The 17,361-nt window shown below is 48.1% G+C and overlaps 1 protein-coding gene across 1 annotated transcript; it reads right to left on the minus strand.

The window, feature by feature from the left end:
* Window positions 1-6,791: 6,791 nt before the first annotated feature.
* LOC129079630 (alpha-1-acid glycoprotein 1-like) lies at window positions 6,792-9,792 on the minus strand. Its single transcript, XM_054584914.1, has 6 exons — window positions 9,635-9,792; window positions 9,103-9,245; window positions 8,797-8,867; window positions 7,884-7,991; window positions 7,641-7,744; window positions 6,792-6,979 (listed from the first exon to the last, which is right to left on the minus strand). The coding sequence occupies exons 1-6, from the start codon at window positions 9,743-9,745 to the stop codon at window positions 6,863-6,865; spliced, it is 654 nt and encodes a 217-aa protein (XP_054440889.1). The 5' UTR covers window positions 9,746-9,792; the 3' UTR covers window positions 6,792-6,862.
* Between the last annotated feature and the right edge of the window lie 7,569 nt (window positions 9,793-17,361).

A 17,361-nucleotide genomic window follows, 5' to 3' on the forward strand; every position in this document is an offset into this window, starting at 1 on the left:
TCAGCTGCTAGCCATATCCGGGCTCCCTTGTATGTTACTACATGTTTCTCCCTTGCTGTCTTTAGGATTCTCTGTTTGTCTTTGATATTTGCCATTTTAATGATGATGTGTCTTGGAGTAGGCCTCATTGGATTCCTCTTGAATGGAACCCTCTGAGCTTCCTGGACTTGAATGACTTTTTCTCTCCTCAAATTAGGGGAGTTTTCCATCATTACTTTTTCAAACAGATTCTCTATCCCTTCCTCCTCTTCTTCTCCTGGTATACCTATTAGACAGATATTATTATGTTTCAGGTTGTCCTGCATTTCCCTAATTGCCTCTTTATTATTTTTGAGTATTTTTTCATTTTCTTGCTCTTTCTGGAAGCTTTTTTCTACCTTGTCCTTCAGCTCACTGATTTGATCCTCTACTTCATCTAGCCTGCTTTTGATTCTTTCTACTGTGTTCTTCAATTTAGAAATTGCATTCTTCATTTCCTCTTGCCTCTTATTGATCGATTGCATGTCCTTTTTCATGCTGATGTAGTTTGCAGTAAGTTCCTCATAGGTTCCCTGTAGTTTTTTTGTAATTCTCTCTGAGCTCATTGAGCTTCCTTAGAACCATTGTTTTGGACTCAATATCTGAGAGTTTACTTGTCTCTATTTCTTTTAGTTCTCTTTCTGGGGATTCCTGCTTTCCCTTCGATTGGGGGGTGTTTCTCTGTCTTCCCATTATTTAGGAGACTCTTCTTTTTTTCTTCTGCTTCTTAAATTGATCTGTCTTGATTTCCTGACTTTGTGGTGTGAACTTCTATGGTAGGAGACTGCTGTTTTTTCTTTCTGGATCTGCCTCTGATGATGTCACATGTTGACCCTGTCTGACCTTAGGCAGTCTGTTCAAGACTTCAAGGAATCTACTGTCTGTGGCTGCCTCCTTCAGTTGTTAATCTAGTCACTCTGTACTCAGCAGTCAGGCTTAGGCACCACAGGGTGGGGGAGAGTCCCTCCTGGGGAGGGTGCTATTGTGTCCTCTCACGCTGGTGCCACTCATGGGAGTGATCTGTTGAGCAAGATGGCTGCTGCTGTATGGGGAATGAGTCAGCACTGGGATCCTGCCAGCTACTCTCTCAGTTATCTCCCCAGAGCTTCCTTCCCTAGTCTCTCCTCAGGCGTTTCTAGCCCACTCTGCCCCTGCCTTTCCTGGAGACCAGGGTAAGTAGCTGCAAATAAAAATTTATGCATTGGCCCTTTAAAAGGCTCTTTGCATCTCCAGCTGCCCATCTCTGGCAGAGAGAAATCCTGCCACTTTTCACAGCTGGTTGTTATCTGTGTACTTTTTGGGCTCTGGTGCTATAGGCTGGAGATTCCCACTTATGGTTTAGACCTCGCTCTTCTCAGGGGGATCCAACTGGCTGTTTCAATATCCCTCTGGTGCTGCCGTCTCTGGGCTCCCTGCCCGTCTTCTCAAGTCTCTACCACAATCCTTACCAGTTAGGTGGTGCTAAAGCTGATTCTTCTGTCTGTCTGAGGTTATAAGGCTCCTCTCTCATTATTATTCTGTTATATGTTCCAGGTGATTTCTCCACAGTTTAGTTGTAATTCCAGATTGCTCCTGGGAAGAGGTCAGTGTGACTTCCATTTACTCCTCCACCATCTTGAAGTCCACAAGGCTATCCTTTAGAATGGAAAGGCAGATAAAGTGCTTCCCAGATAAGGTAAAGTTAAAGGAGTTCATCATCACCAAGCCCTCATTATATGAAATGTTAAAGGGACTTATCAAACCTAAGCAAACAACTAGAACAGGAGCAGAATCATAGAAATGGAGATCAGAGGGGAGGGGCAGAGGGAAGAATAGGAGAAAAGGTACAGGGAATAAGCAACATAATTGGTAGGTACAAAATAGACAGGGGGAGGTTAAGAATAGTATAGGAAATGGAGAAGCAAAAGAACTTATATGTATGACCCATGGCCATGAACTAAGAGGGGGGGAATGCTGTGGGGAGAGGTGGTGGAGGGGAATAAAAGGGAGAAAAAATGGCACAACTGTAATAGCATAATCAATAAAATATATATTAAGAAATACTAAAAGGAAGCTGAAAAATACACAAAGACATGGGAGCTAAATAACATGCTATTAAACAATGAATCGGTCCACAATGAGATCAAAGAAGAAATCAAAAGATACCTTGAAACAAATAAAGATGAGTACACAACACCCCAAAATCTGCTGTTCCCAGTGAGGGCAGTCCAAAGTGGAAAAATTACAGCATTACACGCCTATGTCATGAAACAAGAAAAAGCTTAAACAATCTAACTTTACACTTACAGGAACTTGAAAAAGAACAACAGACAAAATCCAAACTGACTAGAAGAGAAGATAACAGATCAGAGAAGAAATCAATGAAATAGAGTTGAAAAAAATTATACAAAAGGTCAATGAATCCAAGAGCTGCTTCTTTGAAAAAATAAATAAGATGGACACACTTTTAATCAGACTTTTCAAGAAAAAGAGAGAGCACCCAAATAAATAAAATCAGACATGAAAGAGGGGAAGTAACAACTGACACCAAAAAAATACGAAGAGTGGTAAGAAAATATTATAAACAACTCTATGTCAATAAATTGGACAAACTCAATGAAATGAATAAATTCCTAGAAATATACAATCTTCCTAAACTAAACTAGGAAGAATCAGAGAATCTCAAAGCCAGATCACACCTAGTAAAATTGAAGTAGTAATAAAAAAACTCCCAGCAAACAAAAGGCCTATACCAGATACCTTCACTGGTGAATTTTACCAGATATTGCGTGAAGAACTAACACCCATCCTCTCAAACTATTTCATAAAACTCAGCATGGGGGAAGGCTTCCAAATTCATTCTAGGAAGCCAGCATTATCCTAATTCCAAAACCAGGTAAAGACACTACAAAGAAAGAAACTTGTAGGCATACACAGTAAAATCCTCAACAAAATATTAGCAAACAGAATACAGCAACACATCAAGAAGATCATATTCCATGATCAAGTAGCATTATTCCAGGAATACAAGGTTCTACGACATTTGCAAATCAATACATGTGGTATACCACGTAAACAAAATGAAGGAGAAAAACCACCTGATCATTTCAACAGATGGAGAGAAAGCATTTGATAAAATACAGCACCCATGTATGATTAAAAACTCAGCAAAGTGGGAACAGAGGGAATGTAAATACATATAATAAAGGCCATATATAAGTAATCCACTGCCAGCATCATACCCAATGGGCAAAAACTCTAAGGGTTCCCGTCAGGATCAGGAATGAGACAGGGAGGTCCGCTTTCACGTCTCTCATTCAGCATAGTTCTGGGGGTACTAGCAATAGCAATCAGACAAGAAGATGAAGGAAAAGGCATGCAAATTGGAATGGAAGAAGTAAAACTGTCTTTATTTGCAGATGACATGATATTGTACATAAAGAACCCTAAAGATTCCACCAAGCAATACTAGAGCTGATCAACGAATTCAGCAAACGAGCAGGACAGAAAATCCATACCCAGAAAATATTGCATTTTTATATGCCAACAATGGACTATGATAAAGGGAAATTGAGAAAACTATCCACTCACTATTGCTCCAAAAAGAATAAAATATCTCAGAATAAAGCTAACCAAGGATGTAAAAGACCTGCACTCAGAAAATTATAAGACACTGAGGAAAGAAATTGAAGAAGATACAAATAAGTGGAAACGCTTACTGTGTTCATAGATAGAGAGAATGAACATCATCAGGAAGTCCCTGCTACCCAAAGCAATCTATAGATTCAACACAATCCTTATCAAGACCCAATGACTTATTGCACAGGGCTAGAACAAATATTTCAAAATTTATATGGAACCACAAAGTGCCCAGGAATACCAACAGCAATCCTGAGAAAGAAGGACAAGGTTGGAAGAATCATGCTACCTAATATCAAACTACACTCTAAGGCCAAAGAAATGAAAACAGCATGGTACTGGTATAAAACAGACACATAGATGAATGGAATGAAATGGGAGCCCAAAAATGGACCGACAACTTTATAGTCAAATAATATTTAATGGAGGAAGCAAGCACATGCAATGGGCTAAAAAAGTTTATGCAATAAATGGTGTTGGGGATTTCCTGACCAAGAGAGTGGCATAGGGAAATGCAGCTACCTCCTCACACAGACACATCAAAATTACAACTAAAGTATAGAACAACCATCACTCGTAATCAACAGACATCGATGAATGAATGTCCGACAACCAGGAAATTAAAGAAGCCACGTTCATTCAGACTGGGGGGAGGCACAGAGATGCAGAGACGGGGAGGTGGGGAAAGGGCAGGTCCCAGACCCATGTGCAGTGGTTTAAGTCCAGGAGGGATATCTCAAGAGTAAGGGGTGGCAGCCCCACGCCAGGCCTCCCAGCCCAGGGTTCCAGTGTCCAGGATTCCAAACGGTTCCTCTCAAAGGGCCCACACACAGACGTACTCAGACTCGCTCCCTCTGAACTCCAGCACGGGGGCAGCAGTGAAGGGGCACCAGTGGCATACAGCGAGGACGTGAAGTGTCTGGAATCAGGGTGACACCTGGGAGATAGCTTTCTCCCAGACAGAATTCCGAGCAGAGGCCATTGTTCCTTTTCTGTGCCCTCCACCCACAGAGCAGGCTGGCTGGAGCCATATCGGAGACTACCTCAACCTGGCTCACACTCCGTGGCCCACCCCGGTGTTTCCCTGAGGGTCTGCCCCACCCAGCTGCAGGGCCCACCCAAGCTCTTAACAGCGGCTTTTCCACGTGACTGCCTTGTCTTGGCTCACGCTTCAGATGTTCCTAGAGCCTCTCCAACAGGCAAGAGCCAGCCCTGGCTGGCCCGAGCCTCAGTACCTCTTGCTAAGTGGCCCCCGGCCTGGATCTAGTAGCATTAGCCTTGGCTCACAAGCTGGCTTCGCCTGGGTTCTGAGAGCCCAGCACAAGTAGCAGCGGCCTGCGGATCGCTCTGCCGCTCACGCTGGGTGGCCCCAGGCAGAATGCCGGTAGTGGCTGATGTTGGCCTGCACCACCCAGGAAACCCCGGAACCTGTGCACCCAGCAGACAGCTACAGACCGCGTCAGAGCACCACCGACCAACCACCTCTGTAAGCGACACAGTCAGCGGGCGGACTCAGTGGGCTCCAGACCCTCTTGAAGAAAGTCCAGAGCCGAGGAGTGCATCCCTGCGCAGCTATCATTAATAAATGATCACCCAAGTGCTGGTAATGATGTGGAGAAAGGGGAAGCCTTTTGCACTATTGGTGGGAATGCAGATTGTTGTCCCCACTGTGGAAAACAGTATGGAGACCTCGAAAAATTAACGACGGCACTACCTTTTGACACAGTGATCCCACCTGGGAATACATCGGCGGAAACCCCAAATACTAATTTGCAAGAACATAAGCACCCCTATGTTTATTGCAGTGTTATTTAAAAATGCCAGGATAAGGAAGCAGCCCAAGTGTGCATCAGTGGATGAGTGCATAGAACGACGAAGGGATATTTACACATTGGAATACTACTTCACTCATGAACACAAAGAGAATTTTACCCATGTGACAGCATGGATGGATCTGGAGAACCGTAGGCTAAGTGGTATAAGCCAGCCAGAGGAAGACAAATACCACGATTTCACTCCTATGTGCAATCTAATGAACAAACTGAATTAATAAGCAAAATGGGGTCATACTCATACACAGAGAGCAGGATGACAGCTATGGGGGCGGGTGAGGCGGTACGGGGATTGAACAAGGATGAAAAAGGACTCAGGCCGTGGACAACAGCGTGGTGATGGCAAGGATGGGGGAGGGTGGGTTAACAGGGAATAAAGGGTATTGGGGGGGAAATGGAGTAAAAACGAGGGTGTGATCACGTTGAAAGTAAAACAGATGTGGAGATTTCCTGTAGCTTCTGAGTCTCTGGGTCCACACTCTTCAGGGTGCCAAGAGGCTGTCCCATGGATGTCAGGATGGAAAAGGGGAGCAACCCGGTGGGGGCCCAGGGCAGTGGCTCCAGTTTAGAGCAAAGGACGCTGAAGCTTGGGCCCCGGAGCCGGCTCTTTGGAGGGTGTCCGCGTGTGAGCCATGGGACTCAGCGTCGGGCCCCTGGGTAACACACCTGTTGCTCGATGTGGCTTAGGACACTTTGGATTTTCTGAACAACTCAGCTCCAACTTTTGTGCCACTTGAGCGGCGCTCCTTCCCTCACAGGACATAAATCGTGAAGGCCCCGTGTGAGGAAGAAGGCTGGGCTTTTCCTGCTGGACTCCTGGCTTCAGGGGCTCAGTTCACTTTATTCTACTCAGTGGACCCGCCTCCGACAGGGCCCCATCTCCAGGGCTCAGAACGCATGAGCAACAGGGCTGGTTTCTGGGGGCAAACTTCATTCCCCGGTGTCGTATCCTCTTGTGGATGTTGGGTGCCCAGAGGCTGCCATGAGGACACTTCAGGGAGACACCCAGCCCCCCTGACCTAGGTCCCTCGGTCTCCCCTGATCTGCCCCTGCCCTGGCCCGGGCCCCCACTCTTACCAGGGTCAGCTGCATCCACGGACTCTCCTTGCCTACAGTCAGGCCCTCCCAACTCGCCTCCCTCGATGGCCAGGCGAGGTCTGCAGAGAGGCCCTTCATGCCTGGCCACACCTGCCTCAGGGCCCCCTGTCCCTTAGCCACCAGATCTCCTTTGGGTCCTATCTGGTGGTCCTCCCGGATCAGTTCTGGGCAGCCTCAACGTGAATGATTGGGAGAATGAGTGAAGGAGCTTATGTGACCAAGTACTTATTCCAAAGCAGAAGCTTTATTGATGCCACAGAGGGAAAGAACTGAGGTACAAATGTTGGAAGGGGGGCTCAGGACAGACCCCCGACGTCTCCGACGTCCTTATCCAATACTGTGTCTTTCTCGGTCTTCTCGCCTTTGGCCTTCCTCTCCTCCTCATGTTGTTTCTCCAGCGTCTTACAGAGATCCTATTGGGGAGTGGGAAAAGAAGAAAACGCCATGATGGGAGGAGGGCAGGGGGCTCCTGGGGGGAACTGTGAGGTCCCCTCTGGACTGTGGCAGAAGCATGAGGATGGCTCTAGTCCGGTCTCTGACACTTCCGTTGGGTGACCTTGGGGAAGTCATTTCTCTCCCTGAGCCTCGGCTGATTCAGCCCTGGAATGGGGGCTCAAAGCCTTAAGAACAACTGGAATTTACAGAGCACTTACGACCTGCTAAGCCCTTATGTGGATCTGGATTTCTCACCACCATTTTGCAGAAGATGCGGCTGAGGCTCTTAGTGGCCGTGTGGCCTGAACGAGGTCCCCTGGCCCGTAGGTGGGCAGAGCAGGCTGTGGGCCAGGGAACCCCCACCAGGGCCGATGTTCATAAGCCCTTTCCCGGGGTCCCAAGGAGCGAGGAGGGTTCCTTCTCTATTTCTCCAGAGACATCCCTTCTGGGCTCTCATCCCCACTCCCGCCATGGGCCTCTCTGAAGCTCAGCCTTCTCTTCAGTGAGGTAGGTCCTTAAAAGCAGGATCTCCTTCTTTGCTGTGCAGCCCCAGTTTACACCTTTCCTTTTCTGGACCTCTGCGCTGCCCAAGACAGGAGCACCCTCACATGAGCATCACTGAGTTGGCCTTGCACTCACCTTTTTATCATCGGTATACATAACTTCTGACTTGTTCATGCCTCTGCACCAGAGGTTCTCGTAGAACTGGTCCATTTGCTCCGAGGTCACCTCTGGCTTGTCAGCTGCAGGAGGGACCAGAGGGACTAGTGAGGATGTGCAGGGGGCTGGTGACAGGCTAGGGACATCTGGGAGTCTGTGGCGCGAGCCCCAGGAGTAGGTGCTCCTGGGTGAAGCCTCAGTGGGATTTAGGGGGATACTTACCATAGAAAGATACTGCTATTTTCTGTGGGTCGTCTGGGAAAGCAATTAACATGTAGGTCCTGTTATCCTTGGGTAGCATCAAGTAGCCAAAGTGTCCTGTACCATTCTCTGGAAGACAAAGCCCTTGGGTGAGACCATGGGAACAGTACAATGGTTCCCAACTCACAGGTGAGGAAACTGGGTGTGCCCAGGGCCACACAGCAATCGGCAGGGGCCAGGGGTCTACCTGGGCCACGTGTCCTTCTCTCCGACCGCGCACCAGGCCCCACACTGAACACTGACGTGTGTGGAGTCAGAGGAGCCTCGCGTGAACTGTGGTTGTCAGAGCCTTTCTGCCCATTTTACAGATGAGGGACATGAGGTTCAGAGAGGAGCCTCAGGGCTCCTCTTTGGTGTTGGTTCAATTCCATTGGCGCCTCCTTGTTCCCACCCTGTGCCCCCACGGCAGTGATGGTGGAGACATGGGCAAAGTCTCTTCCTGCCCAGCAAACAGGCTGCCACCATTAGCTCCCAGAGGACAGAGAGGGGTTGAAAGGGGGACAGTCCTGGAGCTGACTGGGGGCCCTAACCCAATTCTCGTCACGAACTGTGTGACCTCGTAGGAACTAGTGGACATCTCTGTTTCTCCATCTTCTCATCTGATCACTGTAATGTCCTCCCAGGGTTGCTTAAGAGTATCAAGTGGGTTATTTCACATAAAGGACTTTGTACAGTGTCTGGCGCATAGAAGGAGCTCAGAAATGTTGGCAGTTATTACGGATTATTTTGGTGCGCAGGCACTGGGCCGACACAGATATAAGAGTGGGCCTCTCCCATGTGTTCTGTGCCCAAAGTCCCATATGCCCACCTCCCTTGGGCTTCTCCCCCTTCCACGTCCCCCTTCCATACAGCAGCCTTCCCCCCGAGGGCTCACCGTATTTAACCAGGGTCCCATTTTCCCGATTGATTGTCAGGTTACTGGATTTATAGGTGCAGTTGTCCCCACTAGGCCAGACAGAAGTGAGGAGACAATCAGTAAGACAGTCAGGGAGAAGTAGACAGTGCAGCCACTGAGCAGCAGGAGTCGAATGGCAAGTCGAGTCAGACCCCCATGCGTTTCATGCAGGAGAAGGCTAAGGCCAGGAAGAGGGAGGGGCTTGCTCAAGGTCTCTGGGGTACCTGGAGTTCAAGCCAGGAGCTGGGGCTGGGCCTGGGCTGAGCTGGCCAGTGAGGGTCTTACATGGTTATGTATTCTCTGAGCAGTACCGTGTCCTCCGTGTGGTTGGGTGTCATGTAAAAGAAGGCGGTCTTTATCTTGCTAGCTAGCTCCTTATACGCTGGGTACCGGTAAGCCGAAGCAATATAAAACCACCGGCCAGAGATCTGGGGAAAGCCAGAGGCAAGTGATGGAGGTTGGGAAGAAGCCGGACCAGATCTCTCCATTTTGCAAAACAGGAGACTGAGGGCCCCAGGACGGAGTGCACATGCAGGAGAGGGCATGCAGGAGCAGGCATGCAGGAGCGGGCATGCAGGAGCTCACTCCAAGAAGCAGCATCACCGCCACCCCCGGCGGCCCCTCTGAGGGACTTTGCAATGAGGATTCCAGGTGTGGAGGCAGCGGAACGCAAAGCCTTTGGAGGCTGACCGGATTGCCTCCCCCAGACCCGGGCGAGAAAAGGGCAGCATCAGGAGAGGGGGCTGATGACAAGCCAGCAGGGGAACGGGAAGGGAGGGAGAGAGCTGCCCACGGCGTCAGGGGCCCAGGCACTCACCCGGTCCAGGGCAGCTTTGGTGATAGGCACCGTGTGATTGGTACACACCGGGCTCCCAGCATCCAGCAGTGGAAGAAGGCTCAAGACTGCAAGGGCCCAAGGCAGTGCCATGCTGAGACAAAGATGCGCCAGACTTAGGTGGTACTGGTGGCTGAAGTCTGCGGTGACCTTTATAATGAGCTGTGTGCGGGACGCTGGGAATCCACTGTGACACAATCCGGAAGTGCTTCCGAAATGCCACACCCAGAACATTCCCTCCTGGCTGTCCAGAGCCAAGGTGGATGCCCTGGCCAGCTTGGCTCTGTTTGTCAGCCATCCTCCTGCAAAACAAAAGGTCATTGGTTGCCTTCCCGGTCAGGGCACATCATGGGTTGCTGGCCGGCTCCCAGTTAGGACGAGTGACAGAGGCAACCCGTTGAACTCCCTCTCACGCACTGATGTTTCTCTCCATTTCCCTCTCTTTCTCTGAGGGACGCAGACATAAATCAAACATTTCAGGCAGGTTGGAGGGTTCTCAGGCCAGCACTGGGTGGAGGGTCCTTGGGGTGCAGAATGACTGTAGGGGTGTGGGTAGGGCAAACGTGGACTCCGTCCCACCTGAGTGTGGTAACAAGGGTGAAAGAACAAAGGTCCAGCAGGGCTCCAACCCAGGCCTGGAGGCAAGGACATTTCCAAAAAAGGGAGGCACAAAGGCAAACGTCTGTTTTCAGTAAGTGTGTCACCTGACTCGCCTCCCAGCAGGTAAAACAGGAAGTTATTTCTGCGTTGTCTCTACCCTCTGCTGTCTGAACAGGCAGCTTGCCTCTCTTCCCCCCGGGGTGTCCCCCAGCCCGGAACAGCCCAGCGCGCAGCGGGCCTCGGGAGCTGCCCCGGGTCACATCTCTATCCTCACCGATAGGACTTACGGAACTACTAGGGTGTGCTTATCAGACTGCATTCTCGTTCATTTTATATATCTCCAATAATTTTTCATACTTCAGTGTACTCTGTAGTTACAATTTTAAAGCACACGTAACCTTTTATTCACGTCCTCGGTTAGCATTTACTTAATCATGTCCTGTCTATACTCCCAGAGGATTTTATTTTATTCTTTTCCAGCTTCGTTGAGATATAATTGCCCATAGCATTTTAGATTGTGATTTTTTCCTCCGATGAGAGCTCTCAGGGAGTGACCAGATTGCTTTCTAAAATAACCGTACCGTTCCAGACAAAGAGGAGCATATGTCATGTGTAAGACTTCAGTGTTACTTAAAATAGGCAAAAACTAGAAGGAGTTCAACTGTCTGTCAACGGGAAAATGGAAAAACGAATCGTAGCATTTTCACGCCACAACAGATTACTTAGCAATGAAAAGAAACGAACCACTGACACATGTAACAATGTGAATGAATCCTATAAACATTACCCTGAGCAAAGAAGGCCAGACTCGGTAAAGCGTATGCCATATACTCCGCAGGGGTTCCGAATGAGCCTCCTCAAGATGTGCCATTCAGGAGATTATTCTGAGGTGGCAGCAACCAAGGCCCAGAGGTGAGAGGAACCTTTGACTTCCCCCACTGACTGCCTGCAAGGGTTTCAGAGCAAGGACCTGCTCCAGGAGGGGAGCTATCGCCCTGGACAGCTACAGTTATCTAAGGGGAAGTGGGGACCAAGGCAAGAGCAGGGTTTGGTTCATGTTTGTCAGTGCTTGTTAAATGAAACAAATTTGCTCCTAAGTGTCTGCCCCTTTATAGTAATTATCACCGTCAGTTTAATGACAAGCTGGGGTGGGGAGGAAAGAAAGACAGGTTCCTGCACGCCGTAACTGCTCCAGTGATCGCAGGTTACATCTCACTTCTAAAGATATCAGAATGCAAAACTATGGCTGTAGTAGGAGCAAGGAAATAGGATATTTCCCCCCATTAGAGAGATGAGGAAAGAGATGGCCCAGCGAGGAAGGGAGGCGCGGTGAAGAGGCGAGGTTTAGACAACCAGGGAAATGAGCCCATTTGAGAGCATTCGTTTTCTGAGAAAGCCACTTGATCTATCCTTCGTCAGACCCGGGCTGAGCTCTGAGTCCATGAGTACTTTGTGGTCTCCCGCCTGAGCAGCCACAAAAGTACATTGGCAGAGCCAATGTAATTCGCAAACTCTGCGAATTAGGAAGTTTGAGTTTGGTTGAGGAAATACCCCAAAAGAAGGTTTGCTACAGTTCAGATCCTGTTCCGTGGTTTTGGGCAACTTAGGTAACCTCTGTGGACTTCAGCTCCCCCCATCCGAAGAGCCAGGGTCGGTCTCAGAGGGTTATGCACGGGCTGCGAGCATATGACATGAACACACTCCGGGTGCACAGGCAGCGTGCACGAAATGCAGCTGCTCTCATTTTGAATGGTGCTGCCATTGGGTTGAACCCTAAGATGCCGTGGGTTTTATAGGTCAAAAAGCAGTTGACTATCATTTTTTCCACTCCCTTTACCATGCTATTATGAAACGATAGCCCTGTCTGTGATTGGCAAGGAGGGAAGGGCACAGTATCCCCATGTTGCAGAGGGGGACACTGAGGCTCAGCGACGGGCAATGACATGCCCAAGGCCGTGTTTGGTTACGCGGCCGGGACGGGATTCAGCTGCCAGGCTCTTCCCTTGTTGCCTGCTGCTCCTTTACTCTCCCAGCGCCAGGCAGCTGGGCATTGTGGGATGTGGCTGCCCATGGCTGGAACTTGATTCACTGTGGACAGAGCAAACACAGGCTGGCCTGGACTGTCCCGGAGTCGACAGGCCTGGGACGTCCAGCCTGGCTGTTTCCTGGCCCTGGGTTGGGCAACAGGAGATGGGTAACTGCAGGCGCTGCCCACCCAGGAAAAGCTGCCTCCTGTCCCCGGCAACCTCCTACTTGCGCCTGCTGGGAATGAGCTGGCATTTGGTGGCGAGGTCCCGGGAGGCCCTCCTGGAATTCGGACCAGCTGAGAGCGCACGTCACAGTTTTAACACAGCCCCTCCCCTCTTTTCTCTCTGGCCCTTCTGCCTGGTCCTGTCTTCCCCTCCCGTGTCTTCAGAGCCACACACATGCTGCTGACGGTTCTGGAGCTCTGGCAATGGCTAGGACCTCTTTCCCGTCCTCCCAGCCCAGCCGGCTGCCTCCTGGACAGCTCCGCTCCAGAGCCCCATTGTCACCCAGCCGACTTGGCCCACCCAAAGCCTGCCTTCCTGTGCAAGCCCGTGGCTTGTCCTGTTTCTAGCCCAGTACCCCAGGCCTTCCTACACCCTGACGAACCATTTGAACTCCTTACGCTTCCCCGCGTACGCAGTGATACCTTTACTACCAGGCCTTGTCAGGTATGTTCTCTCTCCCCTCAGTTGGGTGCCCAGATACTTAATTAAACTGCTTGAGATAAACATCGGCCTTTTCTTGCCCTCAGACATGAGTCGAAACATCAGTTCGCTCTGGGTCTCAAGCCCGCCAGCCTGCAGCCTAGAACGATATCAGGTCTCCTTGGTCTCCAGCTTGCCAACTCATTTGGTAGATCTTGAATCTTGCGACCGTCGTACTCATATGTGCCAATTGCTTATAAGAAAGTCCTACACACACACACACACACACACACACACACACACACGGTTCTGTTTTTCTGGAGACCCTGCTTCATATCGTGTCACCTCTTGACGATCCTCCCCCTGTTGAGGTTGCATCAGCTGTGCCCCTTTTTGATCCCCCTGCTCCCTCACACCTGGCCTCCTAACCCTTAATCACACAAGTTCCAACCCCTTTCTCCCCCTACACCTGACTCGGAGGCCCTAGGACTCGAGGCCAGATCCATCTCGGTTACTGCAGTGCCCACACATGGCTCAACACGCAGGCGGTACTACTGATAAATGAGGGAGGAGGAAATGAAGACACGAGCAATCATTTAACTAGCCCGAGTGCCTTCAGTGTGCTCTAGTCTGGCTGCAGCAGGGAGCAAGATACAAGTCCTGCCCTCAGGGAGCTTCCTACGGGAAACAACTTTAAAGTGACTGCACTTTCTCTCTGTAGAATGGGAAGCATGATCGAACAGCTGCGTATTAAAGTGACTGAACTGTCTGCACATCGGGAGGTGTGATCAAACAGGTGGGTGTTAAAGTGAATGGACTTTCCCTCTGCACATTGGTAAGGGTGACCAAACAGCTGGGTATAAAAGTGACTCAATGGACCCTCTGAAATTCGAGAAGTGTGATTGAACAGCTGGGTACATTCCTTGAGGTTCACAGTCCATAGGGAATGGGCCATTCTGCCTGTTTTATTTCTGATTAATTCTTAGTCAAATAAATTTAAAAAAACCATTCTTATCTCTTTTCCGATTTTCCCCCCAAGTCAGAAAACCATTTTTCTGATTTAGGACACAGGGCAAGGCAGTGATGTTTGGGATCTGAGCAGGCACTCAAATCTCCAGGGAGGCTTTCAGATGGCTGGCCCCACCTTCAGGATTGGTGGTTCTTTAGGTTTGAGAAGGTGCTGAGGATATGCATTTAAAATCATCTCCCAGGTGCCGCTGGTTCTGCCAATCTGAGAATCACTTGTCTCATAATGCTCATAACAACTCCATCAGTAGTGTTGGCTTTGAATTGCAGCTTTGCTTGGTCTTCACCAGGTGATTTCAGGCACTTCCCTGGATTCAGTTGTTCTTTCTGCAAAATGGGAGGGTGTACCTGAGATGTGAGAGTCTCCATGCCCTTCCAGACCATGAATCCTGGGCTTCATGGATGGGACTTTGGGATCCACAGATAGCAGCAGCTGCTGGTGCTCAGTGCCTGAGCTTGGGGCCAGCATGGGTAAGGTAAGAAGACCCAGCTGCATGTAAACTGATGACTGGGAAACTAACAGCCACTTTAAAACAAAAAATCTCAGCTACTAACTCAACTGCTTGTGATTCGTTCTTCCCCCTAGATAAGGGCCGAAAAGTTCTGATTCTTCCAAGGTCCCTGAGAAGGAGAAACAAGCTAAGGAACAAAAGTCTGAACCAAGGGTCAGGAGCTATGAGGTCCAGGTCTGTCATGTATAAGTATGTCCCAAATATTAAAGGGGACATACTTATGCTACAAATATATCTATTATTTATCTGAAATTCGAATTTATCTGAATTTCATCTGAAAAAGCATAGGTGTCCTGTTTTTATTTGCTACATCTGGCTAACTCTATCTCCCACGGTCTCACTCACCTGTTCCAAGGCAGGCGTTGTGGCCTCTCTCAAGACCCTCACAGATAAGAATTGCTCTGATTGAAGTATTATGCACAATTGTCAAAACATGGAAACAACCCAGTGTCCCTCAATGGGTGAATGGATAGCCAAATTGTGGTCTATCCATACAATGGAGTATTATTCAGTCATAAGGAGGAATGAAGTACTCATTCATGCTAAATGAAAGAAGTTCATCTCAAAAGGTCCTATATTGTATGATTCTATTTATATGAAACATTTATGCAGGCGAAGCCATAGACAAAAATCAGATTAATGGTTTTTCCAGGCAATTGTTCAAGGGGGAATGGGGCGTGACTGCTTCAGGTGTATGTAGTTTCCTTTTGGGGGCGATAAAAACATTCTGGGGCTAACTAGTGGTGAAGGTCATAAAACATTGTGTAAGTACTAAATATCATTAATGGCGAGTTTTACGTTACATGTAATTTTATCATACTAAAAATAAGGAAAGGAATTGCTCATGTTAAACTCAATATACCCCCACACTGTATGTTATGGCGCAGGTCCCCAACCCCTGGGCCATGGGCATGTATCAGTCTGTGGACTGTTAGGAATCAGGCTGCACATCAGGAGTGCGGCAGGTGAGCAAGCCTATGCTTCAGCTGTACTTACAGCCGTTCCCCAACACTTGCATTACTGCCTGAGCTCTGCCTCTCAGATCAGCAGCCGCATTTAATTCTCTTAGGAGTATGAACGTTACTGTGAACTGCACAAGTGAGGTTTCTAGGTTTTGTGTTCCATATGAGAAGCTAACACCTGATGATCTGAGATGGAGCTGAGGCAGCGATGCTGGGCACTGGGGAGCAGTTGCAAATACAGATTATCATTAGCAGAGAGGTCTGACTGCACAGAGACCATAATAAATCAATTGCTTGCAGACTCATATCAAATCCCTACCCGTGAGTGGCAAGTGACAATTAAGCTGCACTTGGTGGCAGGCTTTATCGTGGCGAGTGAGTTGGTGTACCTCAATTGTGCAGCCTCATCTAGTGGCAGGCTTTAAGTCAGAATCCGACACTTTAGTCCATATGTAGTCTGCCCGTTATTTTATTTACCACTTCTGTCTGAGCCTCTTTCTTGCACTGCACACTTGTCTCAGTCACATATTTGGTAAGCCCACACGCTAACCCTAGCCAAAATGAGTAAAAAACCAATGTCCCTGGAGAGCTTCTTTGAAAAGAGGAAAAGACCCAATGATGAGACAGCAGAAGATTCTAAGATTGCCAACAAAAAGAAAGTTGCACTTAAAAACAAACAAACAAAACACCAGGGGTCCTACTTAAATTATGGATGGGTTCACTGCAACAGGTGACTCACATTCTGCAAGCCTGCTTTGTACAATATGTGGTGACTGGCTATCCAACGAAGCCATGAAACCTTCAAAACTGCTTCATCAGTGTGGAGACAAAGCACCCCGCATTAAAAGATAAGCCTTTGGAGATTTTCCAAAAGAAAAAAACATGAACATGAAAAACTGAAGCAATTCCTGAAGGCCAGCACTTCATCAAATGTGTCCTCACTGAGAGCATCATTCTAAGTGGCTAACCACATTGCTGAAGCTAAGAAGCCCTTTATTGTTGGTGAAGAGTTGATCCCACCTGCTGCTAAGGACATTTGTCATGAACTTTTAGGAGAGGTTGCATGTGCAAAAAGTGGCACATGTTCCTATTTGGGCTAACACCATAACGAGACGAATTGACGAAATAGACAATATTGAGGTACGATTGTTAGAGAAGACTAATTAGTCACCGTGATACACAATCCAGGTTGATGGGTTTACCAATGTTGACAACAATGCAATGATGCTTTTTTTGTGTGTGATATATTTTTCATGAGGGTGTGCATGAGGATATGTTACGTGCATTTTTTTTGCCAACTAACAATTCAACTGCAGAACTATTCAAGTCGTTGAATGATTACATATCAGGAAAACTGAATTGGTCATTTTGTGTCATTATATGCATGGGCGAAGCGGCTGCCATGACTGAATGGCTTTCTGGTTTCATTACTTAGGTCAAAAAGGTCGCCAGAATTTGAGTCTACATACTGTGTCATCCATAGAGAATTGCTGGCTCTCTGAAAAGTATCACCTGAACTTAACAATGCTTTGCAGGATGTGATTAAAATTATCAACCACATTAAAGTACATTCCCTTAACTCACATCTGTTTGCGCAACTCTGTGAGATGGATGCAGAACACATACATCTTCTCTTATACACAGAAAGCAGATGGCTTTCTAAAGGTAGATCACTGGCCAGAGTGTTTGAGTTATAAGAGCCACTCCAGAGATTTCTTTTAGAAAAACAGTCACCACATTTCAGGGACACAGAATGGGTCGCCAAACTTGCTTTCTTGTGTGACATATTCAACCTGCTGAATCAACCCAATCTGTCACTTCAGGGGAGAATGACAACTGCATTCAAGTCAGCAGATAAAGTGGCTGCATTCAAACCTAAGCTGGAATTATAGGGGCAACAAGTGAACATTGGGATTTTTGACAAGTTTCAACCATTA

This window comes from Pteronotus mesoamericanus, unplaced genomic scaffold (genome assembly GCF_021234165.1).
Source record: "Pteronotus mesoamericanus isolate MK-2021 breed Mesoamerican mustached bat unplaced genomic scaffold, CSHL_Meso_final contig_78, whole genome shotgun sequence".
NCBI classification, from domain to species: domain Eukaryota; kingdom Metazoa; phylum Chordata; class Mammalia; order Chiroptera; family Mormoopidae; genus Pteronotus; species Pteronotus mesoamericanus.